Source organism: Spinacia oleracea, chromosome 2, assembly GCF_020520425.1.
Source record: "Spinacia oleracea cultivar Varoflay chromosome 2, BTI_SOV_V1, whole genome shotgun sequence".
NCBI classification, from domain to species: Eukaryota; Viridiplantae; Streptophyta; class Magnoliopsida; order Caryophyllales; family Amaranthaceae; genus Spinacia; species Spinacia oleracea.
In genome coordinates, this window is record NC_079488.1 from 102,035,098 (window position 1) to 102,057,151 (window position 22,054).

At 35.8% G+C, this 22,054-nt stretch overlaps 3 protein-coding genes and 1 long non-coding RNA gene across 16 annotated transcripts; all 4 read left to right on the top strand.

Annotated features, from left to right (window-relative positions):
• The first annotated feature begins 251 nt into the window (after positions 1-251).
• LOC110795808 (uncharacterized) lies at positions 252-7,664 on the top strand. Its single transcript, XM_022000834.2, has 4 exons — positions 252-534; positions 669-1,697; positions 6,826-6,903; positions 7,007-7,664. The coding sequence occupies exons 1-4, from the start codon at positions 400-402 to the stop codon at positions 7,379-7,381; spliced, it is 1,617 nt and encodes a 538-aa protein (XP_021856526.1). The 5' UTR covers positions 252-399; the 3' UTR covers positions 7,382-7,664.
• A 1,195-nt stretch (positions 7,665-8,859) lies between these two features.
• On the top strand, positions 8,860-13,576 carry LOC110795807 (cytochrome P450 704C1). 5 transcript variants are annotated; one of them, XR_008928381.1, is made up of 6 exons: positions 8,860-9,510; positions 10,643-10,927; positions 11,016-11,354; positions 11,465-11,668; positions 11,791-12,056; positions 13,439-13,576. XR_008928381.1 is itself a non-coding variant. In XM_056837543.1 (6 exons), exons 1-6 carry the CDS (start codon positions 9,001-9,003, stop codon positions 11,980-11,982), a joined length of 1,419 nt encoding a protein of 472 aa, XP_056693521.1. In that variant the 5' UTR covers positions 8,860-9,000; the 3' UTR covers positions 11,983-12,107. The 5 variants fall into 5 exon arrangements, 3 of the variants coding, with proteins under 3 accessions (XP_056693521.1, XP_056693520.1, XP_056693522.1); XR_008928382.1 differs by having other exon boundaries at positions 13,350-13,484; XM_056837543.1 differs by lacking the exon at positions 13,439-13,576 and having other exon boundaries at positions 11,016-11,124; positions 11,236-11,354; positions 11,791-12,107.
• Positions 12,398-15,551, top strand: LOC110795806 (cytochrome P450 704C1). The gene is made up of 5 exons (XM_022000830.2): positions 12,398-13,611; positions 14,094-14,378; positions 14,452-14,790; positions 14,882-15,085; positions 15,198-15,551. Exons 1-5 carry the CDS (start codon positions 13,090-13,092, stop codon positions 15,390-15,392), a joined length of 1,545 nt encoding a protein of 514 aa, XP_021856522.1. The 5' UTR covers positions 12,398-13,089; the 3' UTR covers positions 15,393-15,551.
• Positions 15,552-17,731: 2,180 nt separating this feature from the next.
• LOC110785798 (uncharacterized) lies at positions 17,732-21,115 on the top strand. Of its 9 annotated transcripts, XR_002532691.2 has the most exons (6): positions 17,734-18,007; positions 18,768-19,500; positions 19,594-19,628; positions 19,874-19,982; positions 20,214-20,285; positions 20,580-21,115. It is a non-coding gene; the product is annotated as an uncharacterized lncRNA (long non-coding RNA). The 9 variants fall into 9 exon arrangements; XR_008928390.1 differs by having other exon boundaries at positions 17,732-18,007; positions 18,768-18,820; positions 19,067-19,500; positions 19,874-21,115; XR_002532689.2 differs by having other exon boundaries at positions 17,733-18,007; positions 19,874-20,285.
• Positions 21,116-22,054: the final 939 nt, after the last annotated feature.

Below are 22,054 nucleotides of genomic sequence, written 5' to 3' on the forward strand. Positions count from 1 at the left end.
CCTCTTTTTGGTTCAATTTGTTCAATTATATTATATGACATTTTATTAATAAAATGATTTTACTAAAAAAAAAAAAAACACATCACCTATCTGGTTCCTTTAAGCAGAAACGCATTTCGCACGGAGTCACGGTCCGATCAAAAATTCAGATCCAAACAAGATAGCAAGTGTAACATGTTAAATACTCCACATATTTACATTAGAAAAATAAAAATATATTTATTTCCCCTTTTCTATTTACATTACACACTTACCATCTCCCCAATTTATCTCTTTCTCTCTCTTGAAAATTATTTTCAAGAAAAATAAATCGAGAAAATCAGAAAAAAGAAAACCCCTTTTTCGGGGTCCCTAAATTCTCTCTCCCCATCCTCCTCCTCCTCCTCCTCCTCCTCCTCCATGGAGCAACACCAGCAAGCAGCAACTCTACCACCTCAGTCCGCCGAGACAACCACCGATGTCCACCTTAACTTCGTCGCTAATCCCACCCCAACTCTCCCCCAACTCGCCCCCTCTCACCCCTCTTACGCCGAGGTATAATTCTTTTCTACTTGACTAGATCCGAAATTAATTTTTTATTTTTATTTTTATTTTTATTTTTATTTTTAATAAAATTTATTGAGAATTATAAAATAGGGTAATTAATTAATGTAAATGGTTGTGTGCAGATGATAACAGCAGCAATATTATGGGACAGTTCACAAGGGAAAGCAGGTGGATCAAGCAAGAGAGCAATTGCTAAGTACATTGACCGAGTTTATACAAATCTCCCACCCACTCACTCGGCCTTGCTAACTCACCACCTGACAAGGCTGAAGAGTTCTGGTCAACTCGTTATGATTAAGAATTCTTATCAACTTCCTGTTGTTGCTGCTGCCGCTGCCGCAGCCGCTGCTGCTGCTAGTCCTGTTCCTCTTAGATCTGCTCCTCCGCCGCAACAATTTCTACAACCTCATCAGCAAGCGCAATTGCCGCCGGAATATCAATCTGCTGAGTCTACTCCGAAAAGGAGACCCGGACGTCCAGCAAAGGCTAAACCTTTAGCCCAGACTACACCGGGTTCTGTCGTTCCTTCTCCTGCTACTGCTGCTGGGGTTGGTAATGGGCCTTCGTCTGGTAAAAGGCCTAGAGGTAGGCCACCGAGGCAACGACAGCAGGAGCTTGCTGTTGCGGAGGTGCCGTTTGTTCAGCCGGTTTCGCAGCCGCAAGAGCAGCCCGTTTATTCTCCTCCTGAGGTTGGATTGAACAACGGGCAAACTCCTGTTAGGAAGCGTGGTCGGCCTTTTAAGAATCAACAGAAACAGCTGCAGCAGTTTGTTCAGCCAATTTATGAGGTTGAAATCAAACCCGTTTCCGCTAATGGCATAATTCCTGAGGTGCCGAAGAGGCGGCCAGGGAGACCTTCGAAGGCGCAGTGGTCTCCTGCTTCCGCTCCCGCTCCTGGCGTTGCATCTGTAACGGGGGCTAAGCCTAGGGGTAGGGGTAGGCCTAAGAGGAATTCATTGGGCCCTATTGCGATGCCCATTGGGAAGAAGCCGCGTGGACGCCCGCCAAGGCAAGCGGCAGTGGCTCCCGGGGGCGGTGTTGCTGGTGGTAAGCGGCGTGGTCGGCCGCCTACTAAGGGGATTGTGTGGACTGCAGCCCCATCGAAACTAATGAGGAAGTATGTCGGCAAGCCTCGTGGCAGGCCTAGGAAGGTAATAGTGCTGCACCTTTTTTCCCTCTTAAATTTTGAGTTTGTTTGAATTTGAAATTTGGGACCTGTGATGTATTTGTTTGACTTGTATTTGAATTGAATGTTCACAACCTTACATGAATGTCAGAGGGGCACAATTGGAAATCAATTTATTGAAGAATAGAGGAATGGTAAATTGTTAACATGTTGAGGCCATTTACTGAGAGGAGGAAGAAGATTAGTGCTAAAAGTAGTTTTTCTTTTTGTCTTGCTGAATTAATATTCAAATTAAAAACTTTTTTTTTGGTGTGGACTGTAAAAATGAAATTGATCTGATATATGTGTTTGCTAGTTACTTTTATTGTTTAAATCTATGTTGTCAAATTTCTTGAATTACTTTGTACCATAGTAGAAAATTCGTACTCCATTAGATAGTAGTATAAGAAAGTTCTCAGGAAATCCACTTAACTAGTTGATACCTTTGCCCTTGTGCTAAAAATGAGGTGAATTAAAAAGAAAGTTGATGTTTACTGTTAATGTTATAGGATATTCTCAAATTTACAACTAGTTTGGCAATGTAATTAATATTGGGGGTAACAATAAAATATGTTTATTTCCTCAAAAAAAGAACAATTAAATCTGTTTACCAATCTATAAAACCGAGCACGTTAAGGAGTTTTGACCTGGTGACAAAGATGGAGGGCTTGTGTAGTGAGTACTATAGGTCTACAGGTTTGAATTCCCCCGTTCCCATTTGTAACGCCCTTTGTGGATTATTTTGGCAAAAGAAACACTTCAATTCTTTTCCTTACAAACGTAACCAAATTGTGTTTTTCCGTCTTTTACGGGATTTGTTGTCAATTTTTCATTACAAATTGTGTGTTTCCGTCTTTTACGAGATTTGTTGTCAAACGTTTCCGTCTTTTACGGGATTTGTTGTCAAAATTTTCTTAGAAATTGTGTGTTTCCATCTTTGACGGGTTAGATGTTAATTTTCCCTTTCAAATTGCGTGTTTCCGTCTTTCACGGGATTTGTTGTCAAATTTAGAGTGGCTGTAGTAAAACATTAAACATGGACTCTTTGTTGGAAGTTTCAGGTTTTTTTGTAATTGTAATTATGTTTAAATTGTTTGAATATTTTTTATTTTTATGTTTCTTTATGGAAAAAAGTTGCATTTACTAATTGGATTATGGAAAATATATAGGACTGTGAGGGGTTTGGCGATATTACATGGTAATGAAGAATTAGGTTTCAAAGTGCTATTGTGCATTGTATTTTGCCACAAAAAATGAGAAATTCTCGTTGGAGATTTGCTTAATGGCTAACAAAACTAGCTTTCAATTAATATTACTTTGTTGCTACATGAATTGAAAGACATTAGCAAAAAGAATTACAAAATCTACCATTAAGGAAATAACAGAGAAATTGTGAGAAAGGAAAAGAAAGAAAAGACATGATTCATTAAATTTAGTTCATTAAAGAAGAAGATAAAACCACCTTATCAGCTAAAAGAAGGATTAAAGAAGAAGATAAAACCACCTTATCAGCTAAAAGAAGTGAGGAAACTTAATTAAAGCAATCAGCAAATTACAACAATCCAACAAAAGCTACTAGAATTGAATAACAAGGCTTCAAAGTCAATAAATTACTGATAAAATCAAAATAAAAGTATAAAAGAAAGAGAGAAAAAAATAAAGCTACAAGCTTGTATTTTTGCTATTTTTTTTGAGAATATAAGTATTGCAACAGTTTGGGTTAAGGCTTTATGGATATAACTGTATAAGGATGTTTGAGTACTTGGGCATGATATGATGCTAGAGTTGTTGGTGATAGGGGTATTTGGATTTGTGCATATCATCACTAGCTTGATTTTGAACTTGTTTGAGTAAAGGTACTGGTAAGGTGAGCTAAAAATGGGATGGCAGAATTTTTCGTTTCCTATTGAAGAGAAATTTGACGTTCAACTGGGCATTTTTGTTGAGGCATACTTCGTGATGGATGTTGTGGACAGAAAATATTCAGTTTTTTTGTGTGGATCAAGCTGTGAGGGGATGCTGTCCAAAGCTTGTGACATCAGTAGCTGTTGGTAATTACTACTTCATATTTGAGGAAATATCATATTAGCTCATTAATGCTTCTTCCCCAAAAAGATAAAAGATAGGTCACCTCCAACCCCAAAAAAATAAAGAATGTTAATTTTCTTAGTACGATGCTAGGGTGTTTGGAGGATACATGATTTCAGCATGGGGGTACCTCTGAAATGTGATTGGGGATGTAGATTTTGCTAAGGCTGGGAAGCTTTGTAGAAACAGGAGTTTCCCTGTTTGTTAGGATTCTATAGAATCAAACACAACTCAAGCTTTTGATAGTACCGCTATTTCTTGCTGAAACTGTAAGTTTTCAGTGGGTACTTTCAAAACCTGTCTTCCACGGGGAAGTAGATGTCGTGTAAGAAAAGTTTGGCGTGCTCTTAGAATGTGTGCATCCTTTGTATGAGTTTTGGGTAGCTCAAACTATGAGGACTCTGGATGCTGATTGAGTGGTCAATGTTTTGTTTAACCAACTCGATCGATTAGTCAATTATTTAGTAAAAGCTCGACAGCATTGCTGCATATCAATTAAAAAAAAATATATATAATTTAACTCCACCTGTATGCTGACCTCTGTGGAGGTGGATTTTGTTGCTGAGATGTACGACGTATTTGATGGAAGAGGAAAATCATGTGAATCTATCCTGTAATAGGGGTAATTGGGACAACATAATAATATTTTTGCAATTATTTTTCCTTTTGGATTTTAATCTCCATACCTTGGGAAAGCTAATTACTAAACTCATAGAACAACTCCTATTCAATTACATCTCAGTCATACTACCTCTTTACCCCTAATTGACTGATTTCAACTTTTGATTTCTTCATACTTCTTATACGAAGTATCTGTTTTTCCAAACCTGATGTCCGACTTTAGTTGCTTTCTTGTAATCCTATTACTTTAGTCCCTATGCTATCCCGGGTACTATTTTCTTTCTCCTTTCAAGTTTGAAAAGTGTGACATACAATGTTTGTGTTCTTCTTTTTGTTGCTATTCTAGTGTTTGAATTGAGAATATGGTATGTCAGCAATAGTTTTTGGTAAATGTTAGTTAGGTGGGTTTAGGATTCTTTTCAGATAGTAAACTCCCACGAGGGCCATGACTTTATAGAATCATACTTCCTCCGTTCTCTAATAGTGGCAGCTTTTTACTTTTACACTATTCATATACTCCCTTTTAACCATCTTTAGTGATTTATATGTTAGTCAAAACATAGTCATTTGAGATCTTGTTGGATTCATCTCGATGTGTATTTTCTCAACATCAAAAAAAAATTATTTATTTATTTATTTACAATTTAATAAAATATAGTCATGTGTGATCTTGTTAGATTCATCTTAATGTGTAATTATTACTCAAATTTTGTTATTTTTACGTATTTATAATTCAAGATATTAATGATCAAAGATTTTGCGTTGGCAAACGTGAAAGTCAAAACGTTTGAACTATTAAAGAACGGAGGAAGTATTCAATTATTTATGCCTATGGTTGAGCATTTTGCCCGACGGTCATGCTGCTGTTCATTGTCCGCCTACTGAAACATAATAATGGTCATGATGACCTGCCAGAAATTGAGTTGCAATGACCGGCTGTTATTTAGGTCGGTCAAGCGTAGTGCACTAGTGCAACAGGAAAGCAGGTGATGGACTAATAGCCTGAAATGAATTTCAGTTTCAATATTAGCATTGAAAAGTATAGTTATAATTATTCTCTATTTGAGCCTCATGGAACTGAAGCCTGTGGCAAACCTCATTAAGCTGCTACTCTGCAATATTTGTCTTTGGCACAAGGATGTTGCTGATTATGCGTGGTTTCTTACCAGTCTATATGGGGTGATTAAGAGCCATTTGAGTTAGCATTTTATCAGTATAGGGCTCTGAATGGTATTTAGTACTGCAGACTTTTGTAGTGAATAGTCATTTAGAAAAACGTATGAAGGCAGTCCAACACTCCAACCCCATAAGTAATAAAAAACAAGGGGGCGGGAGGGGGGGGGGGGAGTGAGAAGAGATAGAGGGAGAAATTATGGTAAGAACGCAAGATATATTCTTTGTTAACTTGATTTGAGGTAGCACATTAAGCTACTTCTTGAACTTAACATTGACAGATTCATTCTACTTCATTTTCTGTTCCGGACTGGGCATGGGAGGAAAAGAGAGGAATGTCTAATCTGCTAACTTGGTTCATTCATGAAGCTTGTTTCCTAACTTTCAAATTGAGGGATTCATTTTTCATTTCAGTGTGAATTTATAATATATTTGTGTTCCTCTCAAAATTGAAACATTCTGTCATTCTATGTGCTCGAGATGTTTTGAAAAAAGTTATTAGTTACACGATACTTGTTTTCGTATTTTGGTGCTACTGGACTTGTTAAAATTCAGGAAATAGTATTCTCCATAACAAGTTTGGGATTAATATCACATATCACATATCACATATCGGAGCTCAGTAAATGAAATTTGCATTTGATTTTGAAAGATATCTTGGTAAAGGAGAGAGATTTTGCTATGGTTGTGAGAATATGTAGACGCTTCAGATTCAGTGGATATTAGTTACTCCCTCCGTTTCTTTTTGTTTGTTACGTATTCCTTTTGGGGTGTTTCACAATGTTTGTTACGTGGGAGAATCTTTCCTTTTATAAATTTATTATACTATCATTTTTTTGTGCCAACTTTTAATTTTGATTGGTCTAATTTTTTCAACTTATTAAATTTTCTTTACAATTTCCCAATTTGTTCTTTTCCATTATTGGTTCATTTTGATAAATAAAACAATCTTATTGGTTGTTGTAATGATTAGTGGATTGAAGTTTTACTTGGTTTTATTTTTTTAATAAAAAAGAAAAATAATCTTTATTATACGTTAATAAACGTGTAAAAGTCAAAACGTAACAAATAAAAAGAAACGGAGGGAGTATTTGACAACATTTTCCATGCCGATGTGTTGTGCTGTTGCTACTGTCCTAAAAGTTCTACTGTATCTTTAAACACTGTTTTGCATGATCTATATGCTCCATTAAGATGTCTCATACTATCATGCTTGCAATTTATCACTGTAGAATGCTTTAATTGTGGGGAAGGAAACATCTGAGCAAGTAGCAGCTAATGAAGAGCTGATGAGGAAGGTGGAAAACATGGTAAGTCAATAATGTTGATGAAATGTCCATTATGTTCGAAAATACTCCCCTTTGGAGTCCACTATCTCATTTACGTTAACTGTTGTCTTTAAATTGGTTGCAGCAAGCAAGCATCAAAGAGGCCGTTGGTGTGCTCAGGCCTTATTTAGCTAATGAGGATGGAGCTGATGATGCATTGACGGCGTTGCAACAACTTGAAAATCTGTCAACAATGAATTTAACGGCATCTCCAACCCCTGATGAACCGCCAATGACAGCTGCGTCGGTGAATGCGACAGTCCATGTTGAACCTAGTAACTCTGTACTTGCACCAGAGAGTGTTACTGTACCAACTATGGTCGCACCTGTTGTACCGTTCAGCATAGCTGCACCGACAATTACAGAGGTTGCACCATTGTATCCACCACCTTCTAGTGCTTCTACCATCGAAACCCAAGAACCAATGAGTTGGATCCCGACAAGCGAAACACAATTGTGAGAACTGAGAAGTAGGATTATGTTGTTGATTATGTTGATTATTAGGTCTAGTCATCATTCAGAGAGGATGAAATTTGTAGAGGACTCAGTTAGATGCTAATGTTATTTGTAAGAAAGTGTAATTGCATTTGTCATTCGGTATTGACTCCAGTCAGTCACATTTCTGTATTATCTTTTAAGAGTTTTAACAGCTAAATTTCCTTCCGCTTTTATAGCAATGAAGGTTTGGGAAAAAACAACACCCTTGAATAATAGTAAGGAATCTTAGGTCTTTGTTCTTTTCACGTGGTTTGGTCTGATTTATCTAATTTCTTTTTGTGAGCGCTTCTTGCTTTTTCTGGTTTGGTCTGATTTTTTTTGTCTTATCTAATAAACAATAAGAATAAGGTGAAGAGAACAAAAATTTCAACCGACACAATTCTATATGCAAATGATCAATTTTTATTTGACGACATGATTAAGATTCAGCCATTCTATGCTATTCATCTTAGAAGTTTGTACTTGAATTTTCACATTCATCGCTTTCGATGATATAGAAGTATAAACAGCTCGTTTGGTAACTGATGATAAATGGTATTAATGAGAATGTATTTATACGTAAATTTATGAGAAAAATTGACATTCATTCCTATGATAATGTTACTTTACTTGCCAAATTATACTTTAATTAATTCGCATTGTCACCGTTTATTGCTTGCTATCAAACGTGTCGTTAGTCAAATTGTTAATTCGAGATGTCACAGTTCTTACGAGTAAGCGTATTGAAAGAGATCCCTTTTAACTTGACTTTCGAAATCTGAATTTTAATCAGTAAAATTAAGGATTTAATTAAATAATCGATCACTTTCCGACTTTCTTGTTTTATCACTATTAATCTATGTTTAAGTATGCTATCTTCCGGTCTTTCTAAAATGAACAAATAACAAGTGTAATTAAATTATTCAAACAAATAACTTCGTACCGTACAAGCTACAACCATCCAAAACGGTGAAAATACCATCACAATTGTTTAAGGCCACCTCTAGTTTAAATGTTGATCTACGTATAAACTCTAGTTTAGCTCATATCATTTCTTTTGATGCATTAGGAATATCTTTCGTGAGGAGGGTTTTTTAATATTATTTTTCTTTTTCTTACTTTTTAAAAGAGAAAAAAAACACCAACATCGTACCATATATATCACAAAACTTATGAAAAGTTATGAAAATATGTATTGGGACTAATCCAACAACATTTTACATAATACGGAGTACGGAGTAATATTTAAAGTTTAAGTCAAATATAATACATAGTGTATGAATAGTGTCAAAGTCAAAGTGATGCAAACAAAAACAAGCTGAAAAATTATACTTCCTCCGTTCTTAATTATTTGTTCCATATTCAATATGCTTTATTAAGCGTTGATATTTTAAGGACGGACTAAAATGACAAATAGAGTAAATTAAAAGGACAGATATGAGAAACCATCATACCTTTCGAGTGTACTGCCACACGTCCACACCTAGCTACCTTCTCCACCGAAGATCGGAAATATTTTTTAACAACCCCTAGAGGATTTCCGCAGTCAACTGTTCTTTCTCATCTCATTCTTCTAGTTTTACGACTTCAATCAAAACAATCATGGATTTCTTCTGGGCCGCCATTTTATTCATAGCATCTGCTGTTTTCCTGATCTTTATACTTATCCTTGTAGTGATTGTGAAAATATACTCTGGAAAATCGATTGGCAATCCAAACTATCCTCCAGTACAAGGAACAGTGTTCCACCTACTGTTCAACTTCAACAAATTATACGACTACCTAACCGAAATTGCAAGAAAACATCCTACCTTTCGCGTTCTATCACCTGATCAGAGTGATGTTTACACAACTGATGTCAGAAACATACAACACATTCTTAAAACAAAGTTTGATACTTACACAAAAGGCAAGTATGATAGAGACATACTTGAAGATCTGTCCGGGGAAGGAATATTTGCTGTTGATGGAGATAAGTGGAGGCAGCAAAGGAAGATTGCCAGTTTTGAATTCTCAGCCAGGGTACTCAGAGATTTTAGCTGTGCTGTTTTCCGGATTAGTGCTGCAAAACTCGTTAGGATTATTTCTGCAAATTACATTTTCGACATCCATGTAAGGGTTAAATTGTTGATTTCATTCTGTTTAGTAGGCTTGTTTTATTTTATTAACATGAATTGGAAAGTACCGTTGAGGCCTTTTTCTCCACTTCTCTTCTCCTTTATCTAACCATATGCAGAGATGGCCAACGAGATGGGTTCGGTGGCCGGGTCATAGGTGGGTTTGGTGGGTTGGGGATCGTTGACACACGACTCGCCCAGTGAAAGTCAAGGTGGTCGGGTGACTCGGGTTGTGTACTTGTGTGTTGTGTTGTGTGGACACAGTACGCGTGATGGGTCATGGGTCGTGGTGGGTTGTGTGGGTCAAATGGATTTGGTTGGTTACGATAGGTTTTGGAACATGATGCATCTCCAATGGGTCATGTTGGCTTGGTGGGTTTAGACGAGTTTTAGGAGCTGATGTTGGTCAAATGGATTTGGATGATTAATTAAGTGTTAAAGTTACAATTTAATGGACTTCATTTAATTATTTCTTATGTTATTGATAATTTAATATACTCACATAACGTAGTTAATGTATATTTAAATTATAAAATAAAATTTATTAGCATTTTAAACCTATAAAATAGCTTAAATTAGTATGGCTGGTCTGGTGGGTAACGTGTGTTGGTGGGTTGGGTTCGTGTGTTGTGTTTCCTGGGTAGGTGGGTCGGATGTGCCTTGGTGGATTGGGTCGGGTTTGATGGGTGTGAGTTGAAATGGGTTGAGTTGGAAAAACTCGACCCACAACACATCAAAAAAATCCTGATTGAGCGAGTTGTTTTGAGTCATAAGTGAGTCCAAGTGTCCAACCCGCGTGACCCACTACGGGCTGTGTCAGGATGGGCTAGATCAGACCTGACCCACTGATCATCTCTAACCGTACCGATTATTACTGATCAAACAGATTTTCAGTTATCAAACTGGTATTTAAAAGTTGAAGAATTGAGCCTTACAATGACCTAGGTCCCTAGCTAGTTATTGCGGCTGGTCGAAAATGAGCTCATGTCAGCAAATAGTTCCAGGAGTTTTTCCTTGTTTTCAAACAGTTTGTATGCTTGATATGGCACACTTCAGCTAGAACTGAAAGAATATGATTCTGCAAGTTCATTTGCATCGATTGTTTGTAACACTTCAATATTTGGCAGGATATGTTAATGAGATGTACATTAGATTCTATATTCAAAGTTGGTTTCGGGGTTGACATGAACTGCCTTGAAGGATCAAGCAAGGAAGGGATTGAATTCATGAAGGCCTTTGATGATGCTAATGCATTGGTTTATTGGCGATATGTTGATCCGTTATGGAAGCTTAGAAGAGCCCTTAACATCGGCTCTGAGGCTACACTTAAGAAAAACATCAAAGTCATGGACGCGTTTGTTAATGGAGTAATCACAACAAAGAGGAAACAATTGGCTGAACAACAGGATTCTGTGAGCCTTATTTTATAAAGAAAATCAATGATGACATTTATAGATTGTATAAATAATGAGTCATGACATTATTGTTGCATTATTGCAGATTGTGAAGGAAGACATACTATCCAGATTTATAGAGGCAAGCAAGAAAGAACCAGATCAAATGACTGATCAGTACTTGAGGGATATCATTCTAAACTTTATGATTGCTGGTAAAGATAGTACTGCGAATACAGTATCATGGTTTATCTACATGTTGTGCAAGAACCCATTAATACAGGAGAAGATTTTCCAAGAAGTGAAAGAGTATATTATTGATACAGACGATGAAATAAATATCGATGATTTCGTGGATAGAATCAGTGATGAAATACTAGACAAGATGCATTATCTTCATTCTGCTCTTACAGAGACCCTGAGGCTTTATCCTGGAGTTCCAGTGGTAACTTCCAGATACCTCAATTATATTGACATGCTTTGTGTACTAATTTCTGTGACATTTTTAATCAAATTTCGCCATTTTTATGTCATGCATACTTATAATAATGGTAGGATGGGAGGACAACACAGGAAGATGATGTACTTCCAGATGGTTACAAGGTTAAGAAGGGAGAAACTGTAAACTACTTAGCCTATACTATGGGAAGGATGCCTTACATTTGGGGAGATGATGCAGATGAATTCCGCCCCGAAAGATGGCTTGATCAAAATGGAGTTTTCCAACAAGAATCACCTTTCAAATTCATAGCATTTCATGTAGGGTGATCTTCATCATATTTACTCCCTAGCTACCTCCATTTGGAATTAATAGTCACGTTGATTATCTGAGTTGAACTAGTAATTAGTAATGTGACGATTGAAATTGTTGTTTTTGGCAGGCGGGTCCTCGGATTTGTCTAGGAAAGGACTTTGCTTATAGGCAAATGAAGATTGTTTCAATTGCTCTTCTTCGATTATTTCGCTTTAGATTGGGGGATGAGACAAGAAAGGTTACTTATAGGACTATGTTTACACTTCACGTTGATGGAGGTCTCCATGTTCAAGCTTTGCCAAGGGTAGCTATGTGCTAAATTGCTAATGCATGGACTTTGCCTATGTTCAATAGTAGTAGTGGACTAGTAGCTACTAGCTAGTATTCATTTAGGTATGTACTTCATTTTTTAATACTCGTAAGTCGCAACGTTTGGATTTTTCATGCTATTCTCGTATTCTATTTTGACTATTATTGGTGATTTATAGGTAAGATAAAATATAGTCATGTGTGATCTTGTTAGATTGGTCTCCATGTGTATTTTTAAAATATCAATTTTATTTCTTAAAGAGAATTGAACATATTAATGATCAAAGTTGTGCATTGACATACGTAAAAGTGACCAACATTTCCGGTAAAAACAAACAGAGGAAGTATATATTTTTACATTTTGGGTTGTATCTTTTATCATTACCCTTCGGCAAGCAATAATAGGCCCGTATACTATTTTAGGATGTCGTGAAATCGTGCTTAAGTTGCTTAAGGATACGGAGTACTAAGGTAGACCTTCATATTCTGTTCCACCAGTTTAATCTCTGCTTCATGCACTGCTACCCTCCGAAAAAAAAGTTACTGAAAAAAACGGATGGCAAAAGTTGACCATTTCCGTTAGCAAACCCTTTCAAATTTCCACTGATCTAGCATCCGTTTTAGGAATATGTTCATTCTGTAAGTTGCATTCCAATTTGTTTTTGAGTTTAGTGATGGCTTGATTATACTATTAAATACAGTGATGGATTAAATCCGTCTCCTATGATGTTAGTTTCGTAATGCATGACAAAATTACGCGTGATTGTATTATTAATGGTTGATTAATATTATGCTTATGTCCGTATATATCATTGTCGTGAATATTTTAATGGATTAAGAGAGTCAACCATAGGTTTTTGTGACCTTTCTAATATACCAAAACCTCATTTACCTCTGTCATCAAGAAATATTACTAGATAATTTATTTACATGCTACTTTGAAATGATTATTATATCCCAAGTTTTCAGTAGATATTTGTTTAGTTTTTTCATTGATGACTGTGCTTTAGCCTTATAATACTGAGAGTTGTTGGGATCTCTGACTAATTAAAAACAGGAGATAAGAATTCTAGCTTATGAATAACAATCATGGATTAATTGATCTTGATAAAAGAATATGGATGTGTTTTCAGCCATTTTCGCCTTCATAGCATCAGCACTTTTGCTGTTATTTGTATTTGTTCTTGCTGTATTCATCAAAATATTCTCCGGTAAGTCGATTCGCAGTCCGAACTATCCCCCAGTAAAAGGAACAGTCTTTCACCAACTGTTCTATTTCAATAAACTGTATGATCAACAAACTGAGACTGCTAGAAAACATCCCACCTTTCGTCTGTTAGCGCCTGACCAGAGTGAATTTTACACTACCGATGTCAGAAACATAGAACACATTCTGAAAACAAGTTTTGACAAGTATGCAAAAGGCAAGTATAATAGAGATATACTTATTGATCTGTTTGGGGAAGGAATCTTTGCTGTTGATGGAGATAAGTGGAGGCAGCAGAGGAAGCTTTCGAGCTTTGAATTCTCAGCCCGGGTATTGAGAGATTTCAGCTGTGCTGTTTTCAGAAGAAATGCTGCAAAATTTGTCAGGATTATTTCGCAGATTTCTAAGGCAAATGACATCTTAGACATCCATGTAAGTATTAACTAAGCATTGATTCTGATTTCCTGATTTGATTGCTTCAGTTTATGTTTTATAATACAATACAGAAACAAATCTGTTAATCGCTTTTATATTGTGGCCAGTTGGAAAGTTGCTTAAAGGCGCTGACTTTTTGTTGCAGTTATGCAGTAGCAGCAAACATATCTGAATTGACATTCTTAATATTACAGTTTTTGTATGTTTAGCCTGGTCAAAGATGAAAGAAATATGAACTGGTTGCTCTATGACACACTGTTCTGTTAGGATTATGGAAGACTGTTTTATTAGAGTTTTCTGAGAATACATTTCAGAAGTCATTAACTCTGCAAACTTCCTTTTCCAATCAAAGGCAATTGAGAAAACTAGTTTTCCTAGAAAAAACTTCACCCCTAACCAATTACAAACTACATGAGAATATGATTTCTGCATGTTCATCTTATAAATATAGAATGCTAATAACCCTTTAAGTTGTGCAGGACATGCTAATGAGATGTACATTGGATTCCATTTTCAAAGTTGGTTTTGGGGTTGATTTGAACTGCCTTGAGGGAACAAGCAAAAAAGGGGTTGAATTTATGAAGGCCTTTGATGATGCTAATGCATTAGTTTATTGGCGATTTGTTGATCCGTCATGGAAGCTTAAAAGAGCCCTTAATATTGGCTCTGAGGCTGCACTAAAAAAGAACATCAAAGTCATCGATTCATTTGTTAATGGAGTAATCACCACAAAAAGGAAACAACTGGTTGAGCAACAGGATTCTGTAAGCATTTTTTTTTAGCAAATTACATGACATTTGGTTCAAATAAATCATTTGAACAAAATACTTGTTGCAGATTGTGAAGGAAGATATACTATCCAGATTCATAGAGGCAAGCAAGACAGAACCAGATCAAATGACTGATCAGTACTTGAGGGATATCATTCTGAACTTTATGATTGCTGGAAAAGATAGTACAGCGAATACAGTCTCGTGGTTTATCTACATGTTGTGCAAGAATCCATTAGTACAGGAAAAGGTTTTCCAAGAAGTGAAAGAATACATTGCAGAAACTGAGAATGAAATCAAAGTCGATGATTTTGTTGAGCGAATTAATGAGGAAACGCTGGAAAAGATGCATTACCTTCATGCTGCTCTTACAGAGACCCTGAGGCTGTATCCTGGTGTTCCAGTGGTAATTTAAATTCAGCATTAATTAAGATGATATTTGTGTATATTCTGTAGTCTTACTAATAAGATATGTTTGTAAACACATATTAATGCAGGATGGAAGGGCAGCACTAGAAGATGATGTGCTTCCAGATGGTAACAAGGTCAAGAAGGGAGATGACATTTACTATATAGGCTATGCAATGGGTAGGATGCCTTACATTTGGGGAGATGATGCAGAGGAGTTTCGGCCTGAAAGATGGCTCGATCAAAATGGTGTTTTCCAACAAGAATCACCCTTCAAATTCGTGGCGTTTCATGTAAGTGATCTTTATATGTTTTTAACTAATTGCTTCTTTTTTCACAGGAGGGTAAGTATCAAGTATGTATGTTCTAACTGGTTAACTACTTCGATCATGTTGGATTTGGCAGGCGGGTCCTCGGATTTGCCTAGGAAAAGACTTCGCTTACAGGCAAATGAAGATAGTTTCAATGACACTTGTTCGATATTTCAGGTTTAAGTTGGGGGATGAGACTAAAAAGGTTACTTATAGAACCATGCTTACACTACACATTGATGGGGGGCTTCATGTTCGGGCATTGCCTAGAATAGCAATGTGCGGCTAATGCAGCTACTCTTTGCTTGTACTCGATTGATTCATACTTCTCACTGTATTATTGATCGCCAAACTCAGTGAACATTGCGCAGAAGTTGTAATGGATACCCAAGACTCTTTTTAACAATTAAAAAAAAAAAAAAAAAACACTTATTGGCTTGGTATTTTATTGTATGTGTGTATGAGTAATTCCTAGATTTCCTAATCCTTATACATGTCAATTACATATTCGATCCATGCACTTGTAAAACGCACCTTAATAGGTATAGACACTCGAGAATTTCATATGTCGCGTCATATACTTTTTAATCTTTTTACAGGACATTATTTTAATCGATAACTTAATATTTTAAAATAAAAATTGTAAACCGTTAATTGTGGACCTTTGTCCGTTATATATTAGATCCCGAAACTTGTTGGACACTCAAATTATAATCTTTACCTGTTGTGTTTATTTTAATAGAAAATGTAACGTGAAAGAGAAGAGAATAAAACTATTATAATCTATATATACACACTTGTACACATGTATCTTTAGTCGGGTAGGTCTTATATGAGACCGCCATACATACAAGTCCGTTGATTCATCATTAAAAAACATAGTGAAATGTGTAAAAATTTTGATCAGAAATTAAGTATATACCTATTTAGCTGTAGAGTATAATTAATTGAGTATAACCTTTTATTGTCACAATGTGTAACTATTTTATTAGAACACGTCAATACAACATGTTGATAAGAAATATTTCTTTTATTTCAAAAAAAGTACACCACTTTGACTAAAATGTTTGTCAAGATACAACTTTAACCAAAGTCCTCTCTAGTTATTATTTTTTTGAAAAAATCTTAAAATTTAAGAAAGTATATAATGAAATCTATTCAACAAGTTTTGCTACCTAGCAAGTTCAGTACTCTATTTATAACCTCAAACTGAATCCGTGTGACTGTGTGTTTGACAGTAGGGACTTTTGTAAGACCAAACTATACTATTCCTTGCTTTCCATATGTCGTACACCAAACTGGCTACTGCCACTGCTTTTGTAACTTTGCCTTTGCAGTACCTCTGAACCCAAAAGAGTAAGTGAAAGAGGGAATTCCTGCTAGAGACCTAGAGTGATATCCCAATCAAATAAGAGATATATAACTGTTTCAGGCTTTTGGGACCATTTCCACACACAACACACAGATCATCAAGACCAATGCCTAACTTGTGGATTCTAGACTTAGTCTTTAATCTGTCCAACATTGAAAGCCATAAGATAAACCTATGTTTAGATATAGAAAATATGTTCCACACATATTTCTGTCAATGACTTCTACGGTTCTACCCCTTTGTTCTCTAAGAAGATTGTACATCTCCTTGATAGTGTACTTAGGGGCATTAAGCCACTGAGTTGGTTGCAAGTGAGAAGAGCAACTAGTTTGGACTTTGCACACAAATTTCACGTACCATGTACCCAACTGGAAGCAGTAGGGGAAGTTAACTAAACCCAATCCTTATCTTTCACATACACTGAATGGATCCATCTAAGTATCTAACCCAATGGATATCCTGCTTGTTGGCTATAGCCCAAGCTTGTTTTCCCACATCAGCTTGGTTCCACAACATTAAATTTCTGAACCCAAGACCACCATGAGTTTTAGGTTGACAGAGAGTATCCCAAGCCACTCCACCAAGTCTTCTATCTTCAAGGAGCCAAACCATAGAAATGATCTACAGATAGTGTTGATCTACTTGATCATAGACTTGGAAAATAGAAAGATTTGAGACCAGTACACACTAATGCTCATGAGAACTGAGTTAACCAGTTGAGACATTCCAGCAAATGATAGATGTCTAGAGCTCCAAATTCTGATTATGACAATAATTTTATCAACAACAACATCACAATCACTAGCTTTCAACATCCAAGGACTCACAGGTACCCCTAAGTATCTGAAAGGAAGAGAGCCATTACAAAACCCCGACAACTGAGTGACCTCCTGAATCTGATCATCAAACATGCCACAACAGTAGATAAATGACTTGTTAGGGTTAAAAACAAGGCCAGTATTGGAAGAGAATACTTGAAAGCCTTCCAACAAAACTTGGATAGTTTCCTTGTCCTCTTTGCAGAACATCAAGAGATCAACATCAAAGCATAAATGATTCAACTTTAGCCCCCTACATCTAGAATGAAACTTACACTACTAGAAAATACATGTTTAACGACAAATCGATTACGTCATTATCAAAAATTTGTCGTTAAATGCCTAATTGCGCTGCCATATAACGACCAGAGTTAATGACCCTCGTAATTGTTAAATTAAAAAAAATTAATAAAAAGTAAATTAAAATCTGTTTGTCGTTGTTCCCACTTTCTAAGCGCTGGTTTTAATTTTTGAAGTCCGCTCAAATTTCATTTATTTCTTCTCTCACTAAAATCAGATTCAAAGACTCGGTTGCGGCTAACTAGGTTACCACAATTCTCAATTTTCCCCAAAACTTCATCACATATGGATTCGAGTATGAGAGTATCTCCATCTTTCTCCGCTTCTTCGTCAGTTTTTGCAAGCACATGAAGCCTTGATTTCTCATATTTGCTTCTAAGACTCAAACAGCATTCAGGAGGCAACGTTCCATTGGTATTTTCCCTCTTTATTTCTGAATTACGATTTCTGCTCCTCTACAAGAGGATTTAGGTTTTGGTTTTGCTGTCTGGTTCAACTAATTAAATTTGTGTTCTTATTTTCACCCAAAATAATCATAATCTAGGGTTTATATATGGCAATGAATTATTTCGTACTATTACAAATTGTTACTTATTGTTTACGGGTTTTCTAATGTTTAATTCAATTCCAATTCCAATATAACCAATTCCTTATTTTGGTAAAAAAAAATTCTAAGATATCCCCATTTGTGCTAGTTAGAACGAGATTATGTCAATTTATCCGAAACAGAAGGTTGATTAACGAATTTCTTGGTTCCCGTATGTTAACCTTTGTGGCTTGGTACCATTAATTGGGTGAAATGCAATAATTTTTTTTGGTTTATTCGTTCAATCTTACTCTCAGGTTGAAAATTATAGTATAAGATTGAGTTGTTTGGCTTTTTTGTTGGATGAAAATTATAGTATAAAGATTGAGCAGTTTGGCTTTTTTATTGGTTTAATTGCTCACTGCTTCCTAGGTTTGATTGAGATTGTTTATTAATTTGTGATATTTTTTGTTGAAAGATTAGCCTGTTTACTAGCCTGTATCATATTGATGGTCGACCTTGTTTTTTTTTTTTTTTGACAGCATCGACCTTGTAAAACTCATGTGTTTTCTTATTTATCTCTAAACAATTTTACACAATGCGGCTATAAGGAACTTAATAATCGGATATGTCGCCAATTTCTTGCAGATGAATCGAGTAATGTCATTTGCTGGTTTTGATCACCAGGGTTCTTCTAGAAGGTTTGTATATCTGTGGTTATAAGTAAATATATATAGGTGTACGTTGTGTAGAAGCATGTCGTAATGAAGTTCTACCCTACTTGCTGTATTTTCATATGACTTGATTCAAGGATGAGAATATGTATAAAACTACAAAGAGTATATCTTTTATTTCCCACTTAATCCACCTATTTTGATAGATTATATTTTTTTTATCTTTGATCTCTCTTACTTCTATATTTTCAAGTTTGTTTCCCTCCTGAATAGAGTCAATAGACACAGAACTTGCAGCTAGTCTTGCTCGATCGGTTAATATGAGTCTTGCTCTTGCACTGGTAATGCTAGAACATTGGAGATGAGTTCAGTACCAGCTGGAGGCGTTGAATTGGTTTAAAAGTTTCAAACTTTCATCGCCTGGCAGTGTATATGATTGGAACAAGTAAACTAGGTATTTAGAATGCTTGGCTGACTCTTTTTGAACATGAGGTGCTTTCTTATTTTGATATCATACATGTACATGATACGCCATCTAGGACTGGGAGTGTTCATTAGCTTGACCTGTGTGTTCTGGTTCAGATTAGTTTGCAGGCTTTTGTAGGTTGATGAAGACGTGAAGTAGCATCAGCTAGGCTTTAATGCTTTGTTACTATTTTGTGCTCAGTAAAGTAGTAACATCACACCCTAAGAAGCATCAGACTGGAGTAAGTAAAGTCCCTAGCCGCGTTTTTCTCTAACTTTCCCTTCCTTGGAATTGTGAGTAGTTCAAATATTTGATACTCCATACTTCACTGCAGATTGACACTAAATTTATGGAAGTGCTGACATTCAGGTAAATAGTTCCCACCTTTTCACATGATCCTTTTCAAGAGTTGTGGCTTCTTCTACTTATAAATATTGCCTATTATTGAGTTACTAATTTCCTAGCACGCTGAAAGAAGTAGATAATGGAGGATAAAGTTTGAGAAATTATTCATTCTTCTTGTATTGTAAGAACTTGTAATCTAGTTTTCCCTGTCTCTACACATTTCATACACTGTAACTTTTGCTGACATTCAACTCCCTTTACATACACAGAGAACACCACATGACATTTTTTCAGAAGTCAGATCTGTTTTTCATCTGTCTGCAACAACCTCTGTCCTTTAACATCCAAGTTCAAGAAACAGAACTGGAAGCAGCTTAGGTAATTTCATTAACATTCAATTCACTATTAGATTATGGGTATTTAACGACAATATATTAACGACAAACTTTCTCTCTTCGGTTATATCTTAGTTCTGATAAAGAGCACAAGAACATTGCAAGCAAAGACAACATGTTAATGGTCACTTTTGTTTTTCTGGTTTTAGATGATATGGCTGCTTATTCCTCATCATACTAATATTGAACCTTGTTTGTTGGTGCGAAATGTAAGTGGTTGCGGTGCTGAAAGATTGTGAGGGGGCTGGGGTACTAGAGCCTCGCATATATATGTTTGTGCATGCAAGTATGTTATCTGGCACCGTTTTATACTGTTGAACATTTTCAAGGTTTTGTAGCTATAGCTGAGCTGCTTAGTTATCATGTGAATCTGGCTAATTGAGATTGTTTTTCATTGTGAAACTTGTGTTTTCTAAAGTTTGTAGAGGATTTTCTTACTCTTTTATAAGAGACTGTTCAAAAGATATTCTTATTCAATTATGATATTTAATTATGTATTATGTTTCTCGACTGTAGTCCAATGTTGTATGGTTTATATTTTCATTTCACTTAAACTTATTCTACTTGTTGGACACTGTAGGTATTCTAGGTCTCCATCACCTATGAAAAAAAGATCTACGTCTCACTCTAGGTCCATATCTATGTCTCCTCCTAGATACCGGTCCCATTCTCGTCCCAGGTCAAGGTTTGCGAGCCGTGGAAGGTTGGCTTGAAGCTTAAAAGGCACATTTGTTGTTCGCTTTCTGCTTGACTGCTAACTCTTTATTCTATAGCAGGATTGAGATCCTCTAGAGTCACTCATAGAGAACTTGAGGATTTCTTTTCCAAGTAGGGAAAGGTGAGTACTGGATGTATCCTGATCAAATATGCTGTTGTCAAGACATGAATGGACTTAATGTTACTATTCCAACTTCACAAGCTGGATCAGAAATGCAAAAATAGGTCGAAGCTGCTACACATCAATTCTAGATATTTGGTGCAAATTTTCTTAATTTTTTTTAAGAACAAGGAATCATTGAGATTTAATTCTTAGTATGGACCAAGTTATATATTTGACCTTATTAGTTTGGTTGTTTTGTTCACATTGAATTTGTTTATTATAAATCTTTTGTGATTTATTACGTTAAATAATATAAATTCAGTGTAATATTCTATATATACTTTTTATGGTTTTGAATGAATTGCAGGTTATATATATTTTTTATATTTACGACAAACTATATTTATTTTATCCACATTAACGTCGAAATAGTAGTTGTTGGACGATAATTAAAATTATTGTGTCCATTTGATTCTCTTTTTACGTCAACTATGTTGGTCACTATTTGTTGTTTGTTTGACGTCATTGAGTACATAATAACGACGAACATCCTTTTTGTCGTTAATAAATAACGACAAACAACCTTTTTGTCGTTAAAAAATAACGACGAACAATAATTTCGTCGTGTAAAATTCACGACGAACATTGACGTTAATACTAATAACGTCGGAAGCTATTACGACAAAAATCACGACGAACTTTGTTCGTCGTTAAAGGTTTTAGCGACGACTTTTTCGACTTATAACGACGAAAAAGTTTGTCGTTAAAACCCCTTTTTCTAGTAGTGTTAAAGTGAGAATTTTCTCCAGCAGTCACCATAGTCCTGGAGAAATACTCCATACACAAAGTAAATAACTTAGCCACCTATTTGGATGAATGAGGTAAGTAGGCTCTCCATTAATGAGAATGAAATACTGAGTAGTGGAGAGACAAATCATAATTAGATTGATAAAGTGATATGGAAAGTCCAAATCATGCATGACTTCAGCAATAAACTCCCACTCAACTGTGTCATGAGATTTTTTCAAGTCCAATTTCATGAAATAGTTGGGTTGGGATTGACTTTTCATGTACATCTTGATGATGTCTTGACATACTAGAATATTGTGGAAGATTGATATACATGACACAAATGCTCCTTGATTCTGTGAAATAATATTAGGGAGGACAACTCCAAGTTTCTCCTACAAGAGCTTTGAAATACATTTGTAAATGATAGAGCAACAAGAAATTGG